The following is a 23553-nucleotide window of genomic DNA, read 5'->3' on the forward strand; positions in this document are numbered from 1 at the left end:
ACTTGCTAAAAAGTATAAACTATCAATCAGACAACAGCAGGCATGTAGTATTGTCTAGACTCTAGATGTTTTTCAGCAAAGTGTTGATCAATTTTGAGGCCAGTAGGCTTCATGGGTTGTAGTTAACGACTTATGGCGTTGCAACTTCATTTAAAGTACTGTATGCAAGTGATGTGGAAGTATTGTTAAAATTTGACTTATATGCAACAAGTTAAACTTTTGAGGGCTTTTTGACACTTTAGTAGCACTTGAGCAAAGCTAAGGGTGTAATAAATTTTAATGCACTTTAAATACTGTATATACTTAGTATAGTGTTGTATAGCATGTACTGACAGCACAACCTTATTTAACCAAGTGGAAGATGTTCCTGGATAAACATCTTGGTTGATCCTGGAATAACATTCCAATCAACCAATCAGATTTAAGGGACAAGTTTACAGTTTATGTCAAGTTTCGACTTACAACCAGTGTTAGGTTCTTCTACATCAGTGTTATTCACCAATCATCACCCTCTGATTTTTGGAAAATATGTATGGGTAGGGTTAGGTTTAGAGGTAGGGATAGGGTTAGGACAAGATTTTTCGGACAGGAATGTTGTTCCAGGATCAACAAAGTATGCATTTTAGTGCAATTCTGAAACCTTCAACTATGCTTAAGATGTATTTTTAGTAATATATTAATAATATATTAATAATACTTCATATTGTTTAAGTGGATTTGATGAATCAGGTCTGAAAGTGACAAATAAAACCTTTGGAAATAAATTCAGAAGTGTGTGCATTTTTATGGATGAATATATTGGGTCAATATGTTATACATAATATGCTTTATTTATGTATTTATTTATTTTAAAAAAGAAAAAAATACAGGAATAAGTTATTTCAATTTCATTTCCCAGACAGAAACATAGTGTAGGCCCAGATCTGGCCCACATCTGGTACTATGTTGCTGTCTGGGTTACATATATATAGGCATGCAGTATTTTGCAAGTAGACAGCTGTTTATAAAACTAAAATATGATCAATGATTATTTACTAATTAATCTCTCATTGAGAGGAGGAATAAAAGTGTAACTCTGTATAGGTAACTATTTGGTAAAAAGTATGAATAAGGAATTCCAACCATGTCCTTAACACACACTATGCTCAATATGTTCTACTAAACCATAAAGACCGCTCAGGTTTGATCATACATCTCTAAAATAGCTTCTCCTCCACCAATCCAATTCTCCTAGCTGTGTTCTTGGAATTTCCATGAAAATCATCATGTTTCATTTTGTTTTGTTGCATTGTATATTGTCTGCTTTTCATTCATCTGATCATGGCTGCTTTTCCAACTGGCGTACTTTTATGTGTCACAACTATGTACTGCATTGTTGAAAGTACTATCAAAAGCCGGTATTCCATTAGGATTATCCCAACCAACATGCACAGAGAATGTGATCCAGGCACCTTTGAGATGCTATTTTGATTTGAGATTCAGACATTCTTGACATACTGTATAGTATAGAGGCAAAAAAGCTTAGTGTGCCCCGGATCGATTTTTCTTCCTCATATGTGACAGATAGGATATCAGAGTGATCACTTTGAACATAACATTTTGAATTCGAATCGTACTGTATATGGAGATAAATCTGATAGGTATCAGATTCTTTGTAACGTGATTTCAGTGTGATCAGGCTGTATGGAATTCAAGTGATATAACGCAATCATTCATACATTGAAAATGCTTGATTAGTTTGGGAAGAAACCACCCAGCAGAACAATACTGAGGCATTAGACCTCAGTAATATATTACCAAATAAATGTTTATATATATATATATTTTCCTTTATTTTATAAGGCAGGGGATGTATAGTAACAAATCAAAAATTGACAATCTATTTGATAAATGCATTAATCTTATTGTGATTCATCCATGCATGTTTCATTTTCTTTCTTTTTTTGTGACATTGTAAGTTTTATTCAAAATGTCAACTTGATGTTCCATGAAATTAGAGACTTTTCTTTGTTGACTTCTTCAATCATCCAATCGACTGAAAGAGATCTGCCTCCTCCCAATCAAGTTCCCACACTACAATTTACTTTCTCTTTCAATAATTTGTTTCATTCGGATAGGCTGTAAGTCACAATTCGGAAGGAAAGATCTGTCACTAACTTAGTTTCATCGTGACTAGGATGTCATCAGATTTCCATAAAATTAATGTTTAACAACAGAGATTTTTTGAAAATACACGACAAGAGGTAGAATTATGGAGAGGTAGATTATGGAATAATAAGACTAATAATGTTACATGTGCAAATTTGAAAAACATAAACTGAGAACTCAGTCTTTATCATTTTTTTTTTCCCACAAGGCAGGATTTCTGGATATTACAAGTAAATAATACAAGTTATGGCCGTTTTTAAATGAAAAAAAGAAAGAATTAAGAGTAAAACTGGTTCCCAGTTCAACATTTAAATAAATGTTATGAAAAACATCAAGTTGATATAATCCATTTAAACAATAAATATATTACTCATGTATATATATATATATATATATATATATATATATATATATATATATATATATATATATATATATATATATATATATATATATATTCTCATCCCCCTAGTCACAGTACATTGTTATATATTTCATAGTTTTTCACCAAAGGCACTTTTGCAGTAACCGTCCTCAGCACTGTTACAGCACTCTGCTCTAAAACTCCCACAACTCCACAGTACGGTAAGTTCCGTTAACAAAGTTTATGCTGACTTTCTTTTGGTCTTTGACATCAGTAGAATTCAATTAGGTATTCCGGATAGATCTGGTTGCTGTCGAATATAACGAAGATCTTAGGGTTTATCATGTCATCCACACAGCTGTCGAAAAAGTTGGCAATGCTCGTGTCTTTAGAAGGAGGTCTGCAGTACTGGGGGTGACCCAGTGTGTATTCCCCAACTAGAACCCGGGCCAGGAACATGCACTTGTAAGGCGGGTCACTCTGGAAAATAGCGGGTGCCATACCATGTCTCTGTAGGATAAAATTATGCTTGCTAGTCGAATGGCAAAACTTGCTGGAATATCTTGCGTCGCGTGCAAAATAGCTTCCTGTGAAGACAAAAAATGTATGTATACAGTGTAAAATGTTTCTATAATGACATTTAAACAGTAGTAAAATGTTTACAATTAACCAAAGTCCCTTTAAGACGAGTCAATTGACTTATGACATAATAGCGACTTTTTATCTCATAATTAAGACAAAAATGTGAATAGCGATAAAGAGCGACTTTTTTGACATTATGACTTATGTCAATTTTTAAACGTGTATGTCATGATTACAGCTCATCTCATTATTTTGACTTAAAAGCATGTTTTTTTCATATGTGGAAGAAATGGGCTTCCATATACAACATATTTAAAAATGTAGTCTAAATATGTACATTTTTATAAAAAGTCATTATTTACATTACATCATGTCTTTCGAAATCTGTATTTTTTTTTTAAATGTGGAAATAAAATACATTTTTAATTATTTATACACATATGTTTAAGCTGTTCTTTTCCACAGAATGATAATGGACGGTGACCATGGCAGATTTTCAGTGAAAAAGTTAACACAGTTATAATTTCAGGACACTGGATGTATGAATTACTTTTTTTTTTTCATGCTTTTTAGAGCTTGACAGCCCTATCCACATCCACTCTGTCACTGTGTATAAAAGAGCAGCGTGAACATTCTTCAAAGCGTCACTTTTTGTGTTCAATGAAAGATATAAGTCATACAGGTTTGGACTGACATGAGGATACATGATGACACAGTTGTCGTCTTTTGTGAATCATCCCTTTAATGCAAAAAGACTCATGGACTGTACCTTTGCCATAGACGTCACCATGACTTCCTGTGAGACGCCAATCAAAGTTGTATGTACATATGGCCTGTATGTTACTGTGGCCAGTTCCGTGAAATAGCATCTTTTCTTCAACATTTACTGCATGTTTTATCTTTCTCAGCTGGGCCTTTTTCCTGTAATATATTTGCATTTTTTTTATAATATATTTTAAAATATATATGTGTTAAATATTTAAATTCAAGTTTGATTCTATCATAAATGAAATGGTCAAAAACATTTAAATTGAAAATGAATAACACTTTATTTGCTTAGAAACCTTGTAATAAGTGTGATATGCAGACAGTGATTCATTATTGCAATATAAACCTTTTCAGGTTTGTTTTAAATATTGGAAAATGAGTCAACCTGCAGAAAAACTCCCACAAATCCAGGTTCTGTATTCTCTGAATGGATCTGATGGACTGGCTCATGGTTCTCTCATATAAACGGGCCACTTCTTTGTACTCAAACGTATCTCTGCATAGAGCAATAAGCTGGAGAGAAACAGTCACAGTCAAACAACAACAACATTTATTCATAAAGCACATAATTATATATGTTGGTGCATAGCCAGACAACGCCTCATATACAAACATGAGAATTTTTTAAATCAACCCTGAATTTAATGGGAAGCCAGTGGAGGGATGCTAGAATTTCCCCTATTCTAGCATTCCTCCATCCATCCAATGTATTTTATGCATTTCCATAAAACATCAAAAGAAACAGCGGTGTCAAGGCTTACTGGAAGGTAAAACTGAGAATTGTCATTATAACAGTGATAAGGAATGTTGTATTTCTGAAAAATGTAGGCCAAAGGAAGCATATAAAGGGAAAACAATAAAGGTCCCAAAATTGATCCCTGAGGCACACCACAATCTAATTAACAAAAAAAGATTATCCTCTAGGTAAGATGCAAACCACTGTAATAAAGTGTAGTGCAGTTAAAATTCATTCTGTGTCATTAATTTAACATTATCTTTTTTTTTTTTTACCTGATAGGGTTCCTCTGTATTAACTCTTTCCCAGTGACTGGGTACAGGAAGAGCTGGGTTATCGCAGATAAATCTGTGAAACAAAATTAAAAAATACTTTTTTTTAATTGAATGTAATAAATAATACAAATGTATAATATAAAACATTACAATATAAATGTTATAATAATCAAATCTGTATAAATGAGCTTACCTAAAGTCAGTAGCTGAATGCAATGCCCTTTTGATTGGCCTTTCTTTTCCAGTAGTCACATTGACTTGTTTCATAGCTAGTGACATGATAAGAGTTGAGAAAATGACAGTAAAGATGCATATCACAGCCCTCATGTCATTTATTACCACAAATCTTGAAAACACAAATCTATGCTTTGCTTGGTAACTGACCAGAAAAGTCTAATTTATAGGTATATTTAGCAGTATAGAAGTCCATTGAAGCATGCAGATTCTTGCAGTAGTATTGTTCAATTTGCTCATTGGTGACAGAACACCCTGTGCTCGGAACTTCCTGTAGTGAAAAGGAAAACAGCATGATGTGATCAGCAAAAAGGCAACTTTGCCATTCATATTAGTCGAATCTATCAGACTGCAGTTTTATAAAGCGCAGTACATACTTCAAACATGTGCCAGACGCCACACTCTGCAAGGTAAAACCAGTGCCACTTTGTCTCTGATGTGTCCATTTCCTCCTCACATGATTCCTCATCAGGAGGCTTCTGGAGGACCCCTGAGCTCTCCAGATGTTTTTCAGTAGCCACACAGTGCATCTGTAAAGCAAATACACAAATATGACCATTTGGTAAACTTTCAAGTGTATGACAACATGCTTCATTAATAAGCAATTATTCATCTGAAACAATTATTCAATCTGTTTGATTTCACAGGACGGGATCTCATTCAAACTATATATTTTGTAACTAAAACATGCTGGAATGATCAACTATAGTTATACTTTCTAATTATGTTGACTTGGTGTCAGTGATGTAAATGTCACACAATTTAGCGTCGGTCCAGACCATCCATATACTCATCCATTCATAAATCTTTCGTTTTGAACTATTTAAATCTTTCAGACTAGGCTTTCTCCAGCCTACATAAACGTTTATTTACAAAATGTACTCATGTAATTCATCTAATTTGATTTTACCGGTCGCGATCTCATTAATAAGGGATATTTGTTTACTAAAACATGCTGCAATGATAACATATAGATACTTCTTGCATTTAATAGTATGAATGTATTGTGAATACCTTTCGAAAAAGCCTCGTTCCTCTTGTTGTTTTGAACAATGTCGATTTCATCTAAATTCGTGCAACATTGTTTTTTTGTCTGATTACTGGTTCTGTTTCGTTTTCCTCAATCTCTTGTTGTTGTGCGCTCCACTTCCGCATTCGCAGCTGTGACGTCATGCGTCCTTCAACTACTAACATTATTGAATAATAATACCCAACCTAAAATAAATAATTAAAAAATAAAACCGAAGGAGATACATGAATTAGAAAATGCAATAAAAGTAATTATAATAATAAAACCGTTATGGATTCATTTCTTTTGCATTTACGTGTCACAGCAAGGCCTTACTAAAAAGTTTCAGAACTCAAAACGTCCTCGGCAGTTCAAACATTATTTTCAAACCCACCACATCCTTCAATGTTATTTTTTACTCCATTATAAAAAAAAAATACACCGAAATCAAATATCGTAATTTTTATTTATTTGCAACACATTTCATTTGTCCTAATCGTGACCTTTTTGTTTGCCAACAAGCAGCAGTAATAAAACATTAATTCATTTTAACTTCTATATTTTGACAAAACGTCATTACCATAATTAATTGCGCATTCAGCTGGTGATTAGCGGCGGGGTCAGGGGGTACGAATTGCTGTGATAATAGTCTATGTTGGCTGCAATGGAATCGCACGACGAATGAGAATACACTGGAACAGATTTAATGATAGATGAACATCCATCCATCTATCCATCCGTCCGTTTATTGATCTATCTGTGCTATAGATAGCCCATATACTTTGGCAAGAAGTGTGTTTTCACATGGCTGTACGTCCCGCCCTCTCCCACTCCTCATCGCGTGCAGAACTCAAGAACACTGCACTCTGCACAGCCGTTCTGTGTGCATGTCTGATAGGGAGCTGTTCACAAACTTTGGTAAGTCCAAGGACTTTTTTTTTAAAAATTCGGATTTTTAATTATGATCCATTTAAAACTGTTTCTGCTATGTATCATTTCTCTTTGTAGAGTGAGATTTATTTAATAATTCCATAAACATTCCTTCACTGTTTGTCCACTTCCTGACAAACGATCTGTAGGTAGCCTACTGTACAAAATAAAAAATATTAAGTTGTAAATGTGAGTTCCATGACTGAATTGAAGCATCTATGATTCATTAGTTAAAAGCAAAAACATAATTCTTTCCAAAAACTCACTTTTCTGCATGCTGATGGACTTTTAATAACTTGCACTAAACTGAATGCTCACAGAGAGATAAATATAGAAAAGGTCCATGGAGGAGACTAGAGACGGAGGCATTGCTGATGGGGAAGCTATGGAGCCCGAGGCTCAGAAAGGGAGTGCAGAAAGCAGACCCCAGGCCAGGGAGAAATGGGCCAACAAGACTGAGTTCCTGCTGTCCATGGCTGGAGAGATTATCGGCCTGGGGAACGTGGTGCGCTTCCCTTACCTGTGCTACAAAAACGGAGGCGGTAAGAGAACGTTTGTGAGAGAGAGAAGGTTGGAAATTAGGGATGTTAAAGAAGTGTATGATAGAAATAAAGAAATAAAAAAGAGGCATTAAGCCTGCAGTGTTTTGATCCCCTGCACCATGAGATGGATTTGACCTTAAATTCCAGCAGAAGCCCATGCTATAACATAATCAATAGAGCTCTGTGTTCTTCAGAAAATGCTCAGAACTAATTTCTGCTACACATCATGGACTGTTTCCCCGAGCACATGCTGATCCAACTTTTTTTCTTCCCTCTTTTTGCTTTTATTGGTGCTTGCAAACAAAACATCACTATTACCATTGTATTTTATTCAAATGCCTAACTCTATAAATTAAAAAGTGCTACGAATATTGTTATTATTAATTTGAATTTTCATACTTATATTTTAGCCGCCTAGATTGCAGATCTGCATACTCTGGCTTCTCTCAACTAATTCATACAAATAAACAAAAACATAAAATAATGTCTTATTATTATTATTATTATTATTAATAAAAATAATAATTTGTAAAAAAAAAAAAACATCCTTTAGAATAAATGTTTTTTTTACCATCTACCCTTAAGGTCCTTATTCACATGTGATCCAGAGAAGCTACAGTATGGTGAACATGATTTATTTGATGTTCTGTTACAACCCTTAAATATAACAGCAACAAGACTTTTGAGCCTTTAAGGTAAATAACTAACACATTTTTGGTCTCTCCAGGTGTTTTCTTCATTCCTTATTTCATCTTTCTCTTCTTTTGTGGAATCCCAATATTCTTCCTTGAGACGGCGTTAGGTCAATACACCAGTGAAGGGGGCATCACTGCTTGGAGAAAAATCTGCCCCATGTTTGAAGGTGACTTATGATTTCATAAACGGATCTACACAATTAAGTCCATGGGCCTTATCATACACCCGGCGCAAAGCTTGCATCGCGCAAGTGTTTTTTGCTAGTTTCAGCCCAACGCAGTTATCATTTTCATGCGCTTTAGACCATGTGCTTAGATCGTTAAAATAGGGCCCCATGGTTTTAATTGTTGTAATTTATGGTGATGAGTGATTATTATTTTGCACATTTTCTCACACAAACTACTTTTCATTCACAGGCGTAGGTGTTGCGTCCCAAGTTATAGTGATTTATCTAAATATATATTACATTGTGATCCTGGCCTGGGCTTTGTTTTATCTATTCAACTGTTTCTGGAGTACTCTACCTTGGACTTCCTGTGACAACTATTGGAACACAGGTGTGTTATGTAATGCATTTATAAACTTTATTCATATGGGCTTAAGACACTGAATAACTGTCAAGCCCTAACCCAAAATAACCTAAACTGAATAACCCTAACCCAATGGCACAAATATTGCAGCTCTCAATACAGGAATATCAACAAATGCTTTTTGTTTAGTCAAGCATCAGTGCTATTGATCATACTGCAGAATTTCACAACTTTTGATTTGTAGTTCATTCCACACTGTTTGTGCTGACATGAATGAGACTTCTCATTGTGCAGTTTGTTGAGGAAAATTAGCACTTTTCTAAATAATCTATGAAAGAAATGTTTGTGAAATGCATCGGCGTAAAAAATGAAATAGTTCATTGTGAGTGTTCAAAAAAAAAAAAAAAAAAAAAATGATTGCAAGAGGAAAAGTGTTGAAGGTATAAAGATGCAATTATGTAAAATAAATGTGCAATTATGAGAAATTGTAAGATATAAAGTCACATTGCAAGAAAAAGTTGCAATTGTGAGATATGAAGTCACGTTGTAAGATATAAAGTTTCAATTACAAGAAACAAAGTCACAATTATGAGAAATAATGTTGCAATTACGAAAAACAAAGTCATAGTTACGATAAATAAAATCACAACCATGAGAAAGTCAATTACTTTAAATAAAGTTGTAATTGTGAGCTAAAAAAAATTGCAATTACAAAAAAATGGTCTCAATGAGAAATAGTCACATTAGAAATAGTCACAATTTCGAGAAGCAAAGTGTAAGACATATAGTCACAATTACAAGAAATAAAATCATAAGTTTTACAATAAGTTGCTATTATGAGAAATACATTTGCCTTTGAGATATAAAGTCGCAGTTACAATAAATAAAGTTACAATTACAAGAATTAAGGTTGCAATCATGAGAAAAAAGAAGAAAAAGGAAAAAAAATCGCAATTGTGAAATATGAAGTCATTGTTCTAGAGTTGCAGTTGTGATATGTGATATCACATTACAAAAAAATAGTCACAATTACGAGAAACAAAGTCATAGTTACAATAAATAAAATCACAATCATGCGAAATAGTCAATTACGTAAAATAAAGTTGTAATTGTGAGATAAAAAGTTGTAATTACAAAAAATAGTCTCAATGAGAAAGTCACAATTTGTAAGAAGTTGAATAAGACATATATATATATATATATATATATATATATATATATATATTAGACATATAACACATATAGACAATAATACAAGACATATAGTTACAATTACAAGAAAAAGTCGCAATTGCAAGTAAAGTCGCAGTCACGAGAAATAAAGTTTCAATTCTGAGACAGTCACAATTACATGAACCAAAGATGAAATTTTCACGAAATAGTCACAATTACGTAAAACTGATTTTCATCCCGAAATTACTTTTGAGTTCACTTTGATCTCCCATTTTATCAACAGTGTACTGCCAAAATATAAGTGCTGCATACACAGGTGTGCACAGACCTGATGCTGACTGGTCTTTCCTGTACAATGAGACGTATAGATTTGGTGACAACAACAGCATGAGGTAACCTCACTTAACAACAGAGTACAAAGTAAAAACCAACACTATCTCACGACCTCACTCGTACGATTTGTCTAAACCCCAGTGATGGGTAGGTTTAGGGGCAGGGTCAAGGGTAGGTCAATCGTACGAATTCATACTAATTCGGCAACTTGTAAAATATGTACGATTTAGAAAAAATCGTACGAGTGAGGTCGTATGAATTCGTACGAATTATCCACCTCCTAAAATACGTACGAATTGCCGTGAGATGGGGTTGATAAAAACACGTGCATTGTCGGTTGTTCTCCCAGATGTTTACATGGTCATGGAAGATGTTCTTTGAGTTCAGGCTTTAGATGATTACAAACACACTTGTAAGAAAAGTTCCCTTAACCAAGTCCCTTTTGTAATGCATTTAGAAAGAATGATTTATTCTTTGTTTGGACTTACAGGAAAATGAAAAGAATGCCATTGAAAGGCTTTGGTGAACTCACTCTCTTTTTGTCTTTCTTTCATCAGTTTCCAAAATGAATCAGAATGGCCTGCTTTTTCAGTGACCTCCTCCGAACAAGAGTACTGGTTGTAAGATACATCATTTCCTAAACATATCAAATACTGTACACAAATTTCTTTGGTTCTCAGCAACCTAAATCTATCTTCTGGATTTATGCATGTAAAAATTAATTAATATCCTACATTTATAGTACATAATAGTATACTACATATTTATTGTAATGATATAGTATCTATATAAGGAGGAAACTGCACATTTTCCATTTTAACTATGTTGAACTTGCTTTAGTGCAAGTCAGCTACTTTAGAAACTGTTTGGTAATGTCAGAAAATTCACATAATTTAGTGTTAGTCTTCTCCCATGTCCTGGACTATGTGAGATAACCCCTGCCCTTATAAAGGGTGGGACAACATGAAAAACATCCAACATCTGTGAGACAAAGACCAAGTTTCATCATGCAGACATGGGATATTAAGAACTGAGCCAGAGAACTTGATGAAAACAACATGTTTATAGTTTGTGCAGTTTCCTAAACTAACCCCCACAAAACTAAATCACAGAAAAAATAAATCTGTATCTAGCATATAAATCTAAAACGTTGAGTTTTGACATGCGTGGAAGTAAAAAGAAAATGTGTTGTTCATAATGTGTGTGTGTGTATGTGTACCCTCAGCCGTCGTATGTTGCGGGAGACAAACAGCGGTGGTCTGGGGAGTGTAAATGCTGATCTTTCTATGTGTCTTCTGTTGGCTTGGGTCATCTGTTATTTCTGCATCTTTAAAGGAGTGAAGACCACAGGCAAGGTCAGCTGATGCTCATGCGTGTACAACTGTTTGCTAATGAAATAACCAAGAGAAAACAATGTCACATTTTGTACTCATAAACAAAAACTAGCTATGAAAACCCATAGACTTACAGAAGGAGCTGAGGCTTATCTAGGGACCAAAATCTATGGACTCTTTTGAGAAACCATTCATAACACACTAGCAATGAACACACGTACAACCAACTAGTACTGTAGCATGCTAACAGTCATTCAAAACATTTTAGCAACAGCATAGTAACACTCAAACCACCCAACAATGTACTATCAAACTAAAAACAGCCCAGAACACCTCAACAACCGCATAGAAATACCATAGAAACTTCTCAGAACAACCTGCAGTATCGCAGCATGCTAAAACAAAACACCTTAGCAAACAACTAGCAACCACCAAATATCTTAGCGAGCACATACTATAGCAACATTCTAGATAGCACATGTACGGTATGTGACATTACAAGATGTCTGTTAAAGAGTGCGTTTCATCTGGAAAGCCTCTGTTGTGGACAAACATCTGATAAAAAAATACATTTTTATAAATTACAAATAACATCCGAGAGGAAAGGTTTTAGAGATGAGCAAATGCTCTGAAAATTTCATTTTCCAAATAAAACATGCCTCTGCAATGTCGGTCTGCTTATCAGGAATGCTAAAACCACTCAATATACCTTAGAAATGGCAAAGTAATGACAACCACCCACAAATGCAGCCTCAATCTGTTGCGGTGCGACATAACGCAACAGCGGTCGCGCCAAGTGTAGACACGGTGTTAACACTGCAGAAAGATCACTAGAAGTTCATAAAATGGGACTTGAGTATTATATTAAAGTCTCTTAATTATTGTGATATGTACGTCAATGTTTCACAGGTTGTGTACTTCACTGCTACGTTCCCCTACTTAATGCTGTTCATCCTTTGCATCAGAGGAGTGACTCTGCCAGGGGCTGCAACTGGGATTTCATATTACCTGTATCCTGACATCAGTAAACTCTCCAGTCCTGATGTAAGTGGAACACAATTCCTGCATCCCAATCCGCATGCTATCCACCCTAAATAGTGTCTGAGATTAGAATTAGTATGTCACAAATCATGGTATGTTGAAATGAGTATCCCAAAGATACTCTAATGCAGGACTGGGCAACTCTGGCCCTCAAAATCAATGTTCCTGCAGGGAACTGCTCTGTGCTATTGTGTCTCTGGATGGGACCACACGGTCATGTAACATCTGCGTGAAATCAGGTCTCATTCCCTACCACATGAAAGCATATTTACACTCTCTGAATTATTCAGACCCTCTTCTGGTCACGGTCTTGGCTGGTCTCAACTTCAGCACTGAAGTTGTGCAATCATTATGCAAAATAAACAGGAACAATTCCCTGCATGAAAGACCCACATTTTCATATTTGGTTGGGAGAAATTGTTAGGTAGTGTAAATGAAATGAGGAGTCTGTATGAGGATTTTAATTGTGACAAGTTGACAGAGCCTGGATGGACGCAATTTTATGACGTGTAGTATGTCCCAAAACTTGCCTTCTCTTCTGCTACACGCAATTACGATGCTCATTGGAAAAATTTGGCTGTGGCAGCATTTCTGCTAAATGATTTTACACTGTCAGGGGTCCTTATAGAATGAAAATTAGGTAGACCTATCCAATGATTCAAAGAATAATTCTTTCAAGTCAACTTAAATTGTCACTTACGACTAGGGGTTGCACGACTACTAATTTCTGCTAGTCGATTTCTTACCAAAACAATACTCAAGTTACTCGACTACTCGTGGTTCATGCTACTCTAAATGAAAAGATAGGAAATTAGTTATCAATAAATGTTTATTAATTCATAGCCTAATGCAACAATTACTTAAGTAGACTCTCAAAACATTATTATTAAGACATTACATATTGTAATTTTCATGTGACAGAGTAAAGCCAAATAAATAACCGTTCTTGCCTTTCATTTCAGACGCAATGTCCGCTTTTAGAGAGTCGTATTTGTGGCCAATTATTTTCCAGAACGGTGTAACTGGGTTCAAAAAAGTTGAAGTCCTGAAACTGCAGAGAGTGGTCTTATATCCTTTACTATAAAATCCACAAGTAAATCTGTTATTACCTGTCTTCTCCTCTCTGTAATCTGGCATTTACAGAATTCACCAATGCTCGTTTGCTTCGTGGTGTGCGTCTCACTAACATTTGCCTTTGTTGTTGGACGTTTCAATCGTAGATGGTTGTGCATAGCTGTCACACTGCTGTTGTATTTTAAAGTAGTCTTACGGAGTTGGCAAATTACGATATTTTTGTCATCCTTGATGAAATACTTCCACACATCTGATGTGTGGTGTCTGTTGGTGACGTTCGCCATTTTGAATTCATTTATGGTTAATGCACTCTCGAGTAGTCGATTGTTTTCGACAGCGCCGACTAGTGGTTGAAGTAGTCGACCTCTCGACTACTCGACTAGTCTATGCAAGCCCTACTTACAATGCAGATTTACTTCTGCAGTGTGTTGATTTAAGAATGAAACTGGATGTATAAGAAGAACAAGCTGTGGAACTATGGATGGGAGAAGGGGTTGAAAAATGTAATTGACAAAAAGGAAAGTTCACATCACTTTCACATGAAAGATTATAATGGGCTTTTTTCATTAACAATAATAATAATAATAATAATAATAAAAAATACTACCCTAACCCTATCCTAACCCTAACCCAAGGCAGGACTGGGCAAGGCAAACAGGATCAGGCAGTGCAAGACAGGACTTTAGTGGTACATTTAAAGATGAACTTGCACGCAATGAGACCAGAGCGCATGGAGAATAAGCGAATGCTCACACCATGTGCTCACAACTGAAGACAAACACAATGTCCGAACCCCGGACACAGAACCAAAACCAAATTAGACAGAAGTGCCGTAATCCGAACTCAGAACCTCAAGCTCACCATGACAAGACAATAGGAGTGTCCAACGCTATATCACGACCAATTCGTACGAATTTGTACGAGTGATTAAAAGGTGGCTAATTCGTACGAATTTGTACGATTTGTCTAAACCCACGTGATGGGTATGTTTAGGGGCGGGGTCAGGGTTAGGTCATTCGTACAAATTCTTACGAAATATAAACATTCATATAAAATATGTACGATTTAGCAAAAATCGTACTAATTCGTACGAGTGAGGTCGTACGAATTGTTACGAATTAGCCACCTCGTAAAATTCGTACGAATTGCCGTGAGATCGGGTTGGAGTGTCAGTGTCACCAAACCAAGAATAAACAGACAGAAGTGACAGAACCCTGACACCTAAAATAGGCCTACCAACAAAAAAGCATAAGTGAAATTTTATAGTTGGATTTGTCATAAGCTGTCATGTGCCTTTCATGGAACAGTACACTGTTATGTTGACTTGTATATATTCTGTTTCATTGACGTAGCATGTGTAGAAAGGTCCAAATGTGTAGATCTGGCTCATGAGGGTGGTTTGGTTGGATCGGAATGCATGGAATTGATTCCATGAAAATGACCTATTAATGGTCTTAAGAAGTTGTTGACTGTGATTTTGTAATGGTTTCAGACAGGGAGGTTTGTTTCTGTGATCCTCAGGCATAGCTGCTATCACTGGGTCTGTAGAACTAGAAACAGATGCGCATGGAGACCAACATATGCATATCTCTTATAAAGATATAACATATCATTTGTTTTTGGAAAGTTTCTACAGTAGGAATTCTTTTCATAATGCAAGTGACAACATTCTCATTATAAATGGTTATTATCTTAGAGAGGGATTTTCTTCGCTTTTACCACAAACAAAATAAAGTTTACTGAGAAAATGAAGCGAAAAGGCGATGGAATGTATGGGAGGTGTGCTTTTGGTTTTGGAGGGGAGCCATGATTGTCCCGTGGGGTTTGTTCTGGATGTGCGTTACAGTAGGGAGGTGTAAAAGAATGAGTTTGTTGTATTCAACAAGGCACCTGGAAAAGTAAGGTTGGGAAGAAGCAGATAACAAATCTTCGATTCTGGGTTATGTAACAGTCAAATTGTTGTTTTAGGGTGTCCTCTGTTCAGTATTCCTCCTGCCACTCACAACAGTTGTGCCTGGTGGACTTCAGAAATGAAGAAGCAGAGTTCATACTCGTTTTTGAGTCTAATATGAATATATGTTTATGCTATTTGATGTTTTATCAGATAGGCATAACATATTATTTTGGGAATAGAATTAGAACACACACACTCACACGTTGGGTTTTTATGGGGACAATGCACACACACACAAACACACGATAAAATAGACTTTAATAAAACACAAAGGGTAACAACACTACACAAACCATAAATGTTAGTGCAGAACAATAAAACTGAGGCAGACTAAGGGCTTAAATACGCAAAGGAAGACCATTAACAGAACAGGGAACAGGTGAGAGTAAACAGAAACCATGACAACTAATAATTAACTAGAACAGAGACAAAGAAAACCATGACTAGAAATGAAACAGAATAGCACAATGAATAAATGACTGTGACAATGGTAAGAATAAGAACACTTTATTTGACAGTGTCTTTGTTACAGGTTACATGTGCTTACCATAGTAATTTAAGTAAATTATGCATAATTATATACAACAAATTATTATAATTAAGAACAACACCTAAAAAACATGTATCTTCTCTAGTTCAGCTTTTGTTTGACCCAGGTAACACATTTTTAGCAATTGTACTCACTGAAAAAGTTCGGCGGTTTTTAGAACGGAGTGCCACTTCAAAGCATTGTTTTGGAAGAAGACTAGGATACACCAGAAACACAGTTTACCTTCGAAATCACAATCTCACCCCTGTTTGGGACCTCAATGAGAACACAATAAGCTTGAAGGAGGCAATAAAGATGATGTCTTCCTATGAAACTTCATCGGCTGGCTTTGCTGTAAAACATTATAATGTTGTGAAAATGAATGACTATTGAATATTTAGCCATATTTGTTTTATTTTTGTTCTGTTGATTTTCTTTTCTTTCTTTTTTCCCCCTTGACTCATCAGAGACGATGTGCTCACACAGGAAGTGTGTATAAATATATAGGCAGATAGGGTATCGTGTGTATATACAATCTTGGAAAAGTTAATAAACACTTGCATTACGAAACTGAATTGAAGGATGTCAACCCTGTAACCCTTGCTTATAGTAACCAGATGTGCAGCAGATTAGAGGCCCAATAGTGCCTTGCTCAAACTGATGCAGTAAATATCGGATGTGAATCTTAGAAAGAAATGCCTGGGGCTAAATTTCACTGCAAAATCTAAATTAAAAACAATAAATTATATTTTGCATACATAAAATTAAGCCTATTTATCAAGCACACCCCCCACCCTCCACATTCTCATTCTCATAATGCCAAAAAAGGAACAAAAAATCCCATCCCAATTCTATACAAATTATATTAAAAATGAATATCCTGATCCCAAACATACCCTAACAATACTACCGCAATGGTATATTTTTTCTTTGTATTATTGTGTGTGTGTGTGTAAGAGAGAGATTATTAGCATGCTAACACGTACTGCTAGCTACTTATAAGTAAGTAATATATACGTATAAGTGTAATAAGTACTCATTTAAAGTATTCTAAAGTGTACTATTTTTTCAAGGGAAGCTAAAAAATGTTGATGTGTGCGTAAATATTTTTTTTCACTGTTAAAACTGCAAGATTTGCTCTTACATGGCCTACATTCTTCATCTCTTTTTCTGCAGGTATGGTGTGATGCAGGCACTCAGGTGTTTTTCTCATATGCCGTGTGTCAAGGAGTCCTCACAGCACTGGGCAGTTATAACAAATACAACAACGACTGCTACAAGTCAGTAACCTCCTGCATTAATGTTCAACACCCCACCCATTTCACTCCCTGATTCATATACCAGGCATCTTTTATAAATGTGTCTATATTCTATGTTCCACAGGGACTGTATAGCACTCTGTTTTCTGAATAGCGGCACTAGCATCTTTGCTGGGTTTGTGGTCTTTTCTATTCTGGGGTTCATGGCCCATCAGCTAGATCTACCCATGGAAGAGGTAGTATCATCAGGTATACACTGCATTACCCTAGTACAAAAAAAAAAAAACGACACCGAAATCTTTTCAATACATTCATTCCATACTAAGTATCCTTCAAATCCATTAACATATTTATTGACATATTACTTAAGACTTACTTATATATATGGCCAGACCCTGTAGTGTATAATGGTCTCTTGCTATGTTGGTGATGACCACAAGAGAGCATCTCAGACCAACACTTGTGGCTTGCATAGTCTGAATGTTATTTTGGACACAAAATACTGATGTAATTCAAAAGAAAAATCTGATAAACAATTAAATTAATTAAAAATGTTTACTTTTTTAATATATAATTTGATGATTTTTTCTTTTTAATTAAAACATGCGTTAATAGTCAAAGTTATGAAACATGATTATGATTATTTTCTTGCAGGTGCTGGATTAACTTTCATAGCATATCCTCGAGCCCTCTCTCTGTTACCCGGACCTCAGTTCTGGTCTGTTCTTTTCTTTCTTATGGTACTCCTGCTGGGCCTTGACAGCCAGGTACAGTTATTCAACATCACTTATGCACATAATATATATATACACTCACCGGCCACTTTATTAGGTACACCTGTCCAACTGCTCGTTAACACTTAATTTCTAAGCAGCCAATCACATGGCGGCAACTCAGTGCATGTAGACATGGTCAAGACAATCTCCTGCAGTTCAAACCGAGCATCAGTATGGGGAAGAAAGGTGATTTGAGTGACTTTGAACGTGGCATGATTGTTGGTGCCAGAAGGGCTGGTCTGAGTATTTCAGAAACTGCTAATCTACTGTGATTTTCACGCACAACCATCTCTAGGGTTTACAGAGAATGGTCCGAAAAAGAAAAAACATCCAGTGAGCGGCAGTTCTGTGGGCGGAAATGCCTTGTTGATGCCAGAGGTCAGAGGAGAATGGCCAGACTGGTTCGAGCTGATAGAAGGGCAACAGTGACTGAAATAACCACTCGTCACAACCGAGGTATGCAGCAAAGCATTTGTGAAGCCACAACATGCACAACCTTGAGGCGGATGGGCTACAACAGCAGAAGACTCCACCGGGTACCACTCATCTCCACTACAAATAGGAAAAAGAGGCTACAATTTGCAAGAGCTCACCAAAATTGAACAGTTGAAGACTGGAAAAATGTTGCCTGGTCTGATGAGTCTCGATTTCTGTTGAGACATTCAGATGTTAGAGTCAGAATTTGGCGTAAACAGAATGAGAACATGGAACCATCATGCCTTGTTACCACTGTGCAGGCTGGTGGTGGTGGTGTAATGGTGTGGGGGATGTTTTCCTGGCACACTTTAGGCCCCTTAGTGCCAATTGGGCATCGTTAAATGCCACGGCCTACCTGAGCATTGTTTCTGACCATGTCCATCCCTTTATGGCCACCATGTACCCATCCTCTGATGGCTACTTCCACCATGTCACAAAGCTCTAATCATTTCAAATTGGTTTCTTGAACATGACAATGAGTTCACTGTACTAAAATGGCCTCCACAGTCACCAGATCTCAACCCAATAGAGCATCTTTGGGATGTGGTGGAACGGGAGATTCGCATCATGGATGTGCAGCCGACAAATCTGCGGCAACTGTGTGATGCCATCATGTCAATATGGACCAAACTCCCTGAGGAATGCTTCCAGCACCTTGTTGAATCTATGCCACGAAGAATTGAGGCAGTTCTGAAGGCAAAAGGGGGTCCAACCCGTTACTAGCATGGGGTACCTAATAAAGTGGCCGGTGAGTGTATAAATATATATATTTAAAACTTTAAGGTTGACCACATGTGTAAAGTGTTATATTTATGTCTTTTAAAGTTTGTGTGTGTGGAGAGTTTAGCCACAGCTCTCATAGACCTGTTTCCTGGAGTTCTAAGGAAGCGGCGAGAGCTTTTGGTGTTGGGAATCGCCGTCATCTGCTTCTTACTTGGACTGCCATTCATCACAAAGGTATGAAGTAGATAGATGGATGGATGGATGGATGGATATTCTCTAACTTTTACTCAACTTGTGCCATATTGTAGGGAGGAATCCATTTGTTCACTGTGATGGACACCTACGGCCCGAGTGGAATTAACTTGCTCTTTATCGCCTGCTTTGAAACGATTGTTGTCGCATGGGTCTATGGTAGGAGACATTACTTTCCTGTGAAATTCCTAGTATTTGACATAGAGTACAATACTCTGTACAATACTCTTTTTTTTTTTTTGTATTCTTATTGAACATCTTGTTTTTGTACATCACATTATGGAAGTAAAATGGTTTGAAAACTACATCCTTTACAGTGTATATCAAAAATAGCTTTTCTAAACTTGCAGCAAATACATAATTATCATGTTATGACTGATCATAATGTGTTACAATTGTTAGTGTTTATTGAACATTTACATATTCTTAAACAATTTTACAGAGTAGTTTAAGTTGAGTGAGTATATCTTTTAACCAACACACACATGTTGGGTTTCCATGTTTAATAGGCACTTTCCATAGAAATAATGATTTTTATCCGGTTCAAACTGTATATTCTATCCGCTAACCCTAACCCTACTCCTACCCTTAAACCTACCCATCACAGAAAACATTTTTACATTTTCAAAAAGCATCACTTAGTATCATTTTATAATGTTTTCTTCATGGGGACCAAAAATGTCCAAATGGACATTTTGTCCCCTTAACTTGGGTTTAAAAGGACAACACACACACACTCACACAACTAAAACTGTGTAATAACTGCAATAAGAAATACATTTTTCAAAAAGGGGTGTAAAAAACCGTCACACGAATGACTGGTTTGCAGGTGCAAACCGTTTCTACGACAACATTGAAGATATGATAGGATACGCACCATTCCCTGTGCTGAAGTACTGCTGGCTCTTCATTACGCCTCTCATCTGTGCCGTGAGTTCACTTTTTGTCTCTAGCACTCTCTCACTCTTCGGTAACGTTTTTTGTTTACTGTCCCGAAATCTGCATAGTTTTCTCATTATTTTACCATTGATTATTTCACGTTTCATTAGCGTTTCATTGGTATTTCACGTTTCATTGACTATTTCACGTTTCATTGTTTGAATTTTTTTTTTTTTTTTTTTTGTCTTCTGTCCTCTGTATCTTTTTTTTTTTTTACACATAAAAACGACTAGTGGCAATCTATAACTACATGCATTTAGATTTACTCATTTAGCAGAAACTTTTATCCAAAGCTATTTTCAAATGAAAAATACAATGATTCAGTGGTCATTTTGAGGCTGGTTCTGCAGAGCTCAGGCTTTTCAAGATCTTCAAGGTACTTTAACTATATAGTATCTGCAGAAGGTTGTATGTATGTTGTGCAGTTTATACTATGCACATTCACATACAACATAGGTAATTAACCATTGTGAATGAAGTTCTTTATTGAATATTTGAAAGTACAGGAATGCGTTTCTTTTTTGCCCTCAGTCTACTCTGCTGTATAGCCTGCTGGGTATATCTGTGTCTTCAGTTGATCAATTTGTGCCACACTGGAGTTACAAGTTTGCACCTCTACTCACAGTTATTCCTATGGTCTGCATCCCAATCTTCCTGGTCATCTCTTTAAGAAGGGTAAGAGAGAGCCACCAATCAATTCAACCCATCCGTTCATCATCCAGCCATGCATGCATTCATTCATTCATTCATGTTTCTCATTCAATTCCTTCTGTCGCAGCATCTGTTCTTCATTCTTAAGTACTGATATTGACTCATTCTCACTCCCAGCTCGTCACATATGGATGCTTGGTTAGGACCCCTTGGTTTCACTTTTTAATGCATAGGGTACCACTTTAGCGTCAATTTTCACTAAAGTAGTCCAGCTTAAGTAAGCTTAGTGATGGTTCAGGTTCATTTCTGTTGTAAAATGTTATTAATTTAGTTCATTTATCTATACAGCCGCTCTGGAGAAAACAGTTATGTCATAGTCCAGCTCAGTTCAGTTGTCATACAATTCACATTTCAATTTACATTTATGTGTATAGCGCTTTTCACAATACATATCGTTTCGAAGCAGCGTTTCAGAAAATGCATGTGTCGACATTACAATTTAGAGTGATCTGTTATCAGAGGAGACTATGTCCAAGTTGTGCATTTTAGAGCATATACAACGCATGTGAACGCCATCAGGTCACAGGTTCACGTTTAAAGTCTGTTTAGAGAGAACGCCGTCGTCTTAGTGGCCCCTAATGTAATAACAAATGATAATTTTGCTGGAAGTGAATCAATCACAACTAACTTTAGCTGGAAATAACATTACTCAAAAATCGCTATAAAGCCAGAACAATCTCTGTTACCGTAAATTGTATGTTTATCTCTGTAAAGCTGCTTTGAAACAATCTCCGTTGTTAAAAGCGCTATATAAATGAAGATGACTTGACTGGTTGTGATGAAATAAAGTATTGTCGGCATATGAGTATTATCGGCATAATAGTGGAAACTAATTCCATGTTTTCTTATAATATTACCAAGTGGCAGCATATTGAAAATAGCAGAGGGCCTAACACAGATCCTTGCGGCACTCCATAATTTACTGACGTTATCTTAGGTTTTTCCCTTTTAAAAAGACAAAATAACAGTCTGATAGGTACGATCTAAAACCTTAATGCCTGTCCCTGAATACCAGTGTCATTTTGTAGTCGATCTAAGAGTATTTTATGATCTATAGTGTCGAACGCTGCACTAAGATCAAGTAAAACTAGTATTGAGATACAGCCTTGGTCAGAAGCTAAAAGTAAGTCATGTGTAATTTTAACGAGCGCAGTTATCATACCGCGTATCATACGAGTACTTCATAAAGCCCGGATGATCCAAACGAGCCGTTCGTTGTAGTTCTTGGAAAGCGGATTCTGTTAAATCAAATATCTCCCTTTGGAGTGGACTTTGAGCTCTAAAGACCTTGCAGATCTTTTTTTATGCTCAGACAGCAACATTACACACTAGCTAAAGTTGAAAAAGTGAAAAGGCATAATAGTTTCCTTTAAGGAAATGAATGTTCAATCTCCTTTCCATCTCCTCAGGGTCATGACATCATCACCCCCTCTACTGACCTGAAGCAGCTCCGACCAAACAGTCCACGCCTCACACTGTTTAACCGTGTAATCATTAAAGCACAGAGATCTCGACACGTTCAGGAAGATGGAGCAGAGAAAGCAAACACAGAACACACCAGTGAAGTTTGAGAAGGCAGAACAAGATAGGACTTTATATATTATAAAAAGCCATAACATATTATTCATATTAAATAATATTTTTGACTTGAATAAAATTAGTTAATTTAAATATAAACTATAAATTATTACCTGACAAAACAATTGTATTGCAGTGTATTAGATTTTCTATATGAAATATCACTTAGGATGTCAAATGAACAAAATTAGCTAATTTTTTTAGGTTTTTAATTATTATTATATATATTATGGTGTTTTTAGGAGAACTAGAACTGTTTCCATGAGTTCAATTGGAGGGTTACTGCAGCCGAGGCAATTTAAAACCATTAAATATATATTTTGAAAAATAATGTTCAGCCTCAGGTATTCAAGATTGGAGTGGAGTAAAATAAAGTGCTAAAAAAACTGTGCCAAAAAGAAATATTTCCGTTTGGGGTTTGACTATTGAAGCAACATTACTATATTCTATATTACTATAAGTTTTAAAATTACCATTCTATGCAGTACAAAACTTTTTAGTTATTGGCAGCTTTATATATGAAATTTCAAGTGATATAATTGCATGTTCATAGATTCTAGAATTCATTTTAGTCTAAATGTTAAAT

General features: G+C 35.9%; 2 protein-coding genes across 3 annotated transcripts; one reads left to right on the top strand and one right to left on the bottom strand.

The window, feature by feature from the left end:
* Positions 1–2583: 2583 nt before the first annotated feature.
* Positions 2584–6277, bottom strand: LOC130092356 (protein mono-ADP-ribosyltransferase PARP11-like). The gene is made up of 8 exons (XM_056260199.1): positions 6122–6277; positions 5485–5637; positions 5258–5378; positions 5067–5142; positions 4874–4946; positions 4248–4375; positions 3864–4015; positions 2584–3099 (listed from the first exon to the last, which is right to left on the bottom strand). Exons 1-8 carry the CDS (start codon positions 6170–6172, stop codon positions 2783–2785), a joined length of 1071 nt encoding a protein of 356 aa, XP_056116174.1. The 5' UTR covers positions 6173–6277; the 3' UTR covers positions 2584–2782.
* A 714-nt stretch (positions 6278–6991) lies between these two features.
* On the top strand, positions 6992–23141 carry LOC130092530 (sodium- and chloride-dependent GABA transporter 2-like). 2 transcript variants are annotated; one of them, XM_056260422.1, is made up of 16 exons: positions 6992–7034; positions 7381–7588; positions 8316–8450; positions 8701–8841; positions 10271–10379; positions 10878–10940; positions 11546–11675; positions 12564–12698; positions 17429–17532; positions 17636–17760; positions 18166–18278; positions 19590–19721; positions 19796–19898; positions 20569–20669; positions 21210–21353; positions 22799–23141. In XM_056260422.1, exons 2-16 carry the CDS (start codon positions 7390–7392, stop codon positions 22958–22960), a joined length of 1896 nt encoding a protein of 631 aa, XP_056116397.1. In that variant the 5' UTR covers positions 6992–7034; positions 7381–7389; the 3' UTR covers positions 22961–23141. The 2 variants fall into 2 exon arrangements, with proteins under 2 accessions (XP_056116397.1, XP_056116398.1); XM_056260423.1 differs by having other exon boundaries at positions 8391–8450.
* The last annotated feature ends 412 nt before the right edge of the window (positions 23142–23553 follow it).

Source organism: Rhinichthys klamathensis, unplaced genomic scaffold (assembly GCF_029890125.1).
Source record: "Rhinichthys klamathensis goyatoka isolate OS25496 unplaced genomic scaffold, OSU_Roscu_1.1 h1tg000176l_1, whole genome shotgun sequence".
NCBI classification, from domain to species: Eukaryota; Metazoa; Chordata; class Actinopteri; order Cypriniformes; family Leuciscidae; genus Rhinichthys; species Rhinichthys klamathensis.

Coding starts and splice junctions, on each gene's coding strand:
- LOC130092356 (XM_056260199.1), bottom strand. CDS start 6,172: ATGAAATCGACATTGTTCAAAACAACAAGAGGAACGAGGCTTTTTCGA. Junction 5,638..6,121: donor GAACGAGGCTTTTTCGAAAG/GTATTCACAATA, acceptor TTTGCTTTACAG/ATGCACTGTGTGGCTACTGA. Junction 3,100..3,863: donor TGGTGACGTCTATGGCAAAG/GTACAGTCCATG, acceptor TTGTCTTCACAG/GAAGCTATTTTGCACGCGAC.
- LOC130092530 (XM_056260422.1), top strand. CDS start 7,390: ATGGAGGAGACTAGAGACGGAGGCATTGCTGATGGGGAAGCTATGGAG. Junction 10,380..10,877: donor GGTGACAACAACAGCATGAG/GTAACCTCACTT, acceptor TTCTTTCATCAG/TTTCCAAAATGAATCAGAAT. Junction 18,279..19,589: donor TGCTGGGCCTTGACAGCCAG/GTACAGTTATTC, acceptor TGTCTTTTAAAG/TTTGTGTGTGTGGAGAGTTT.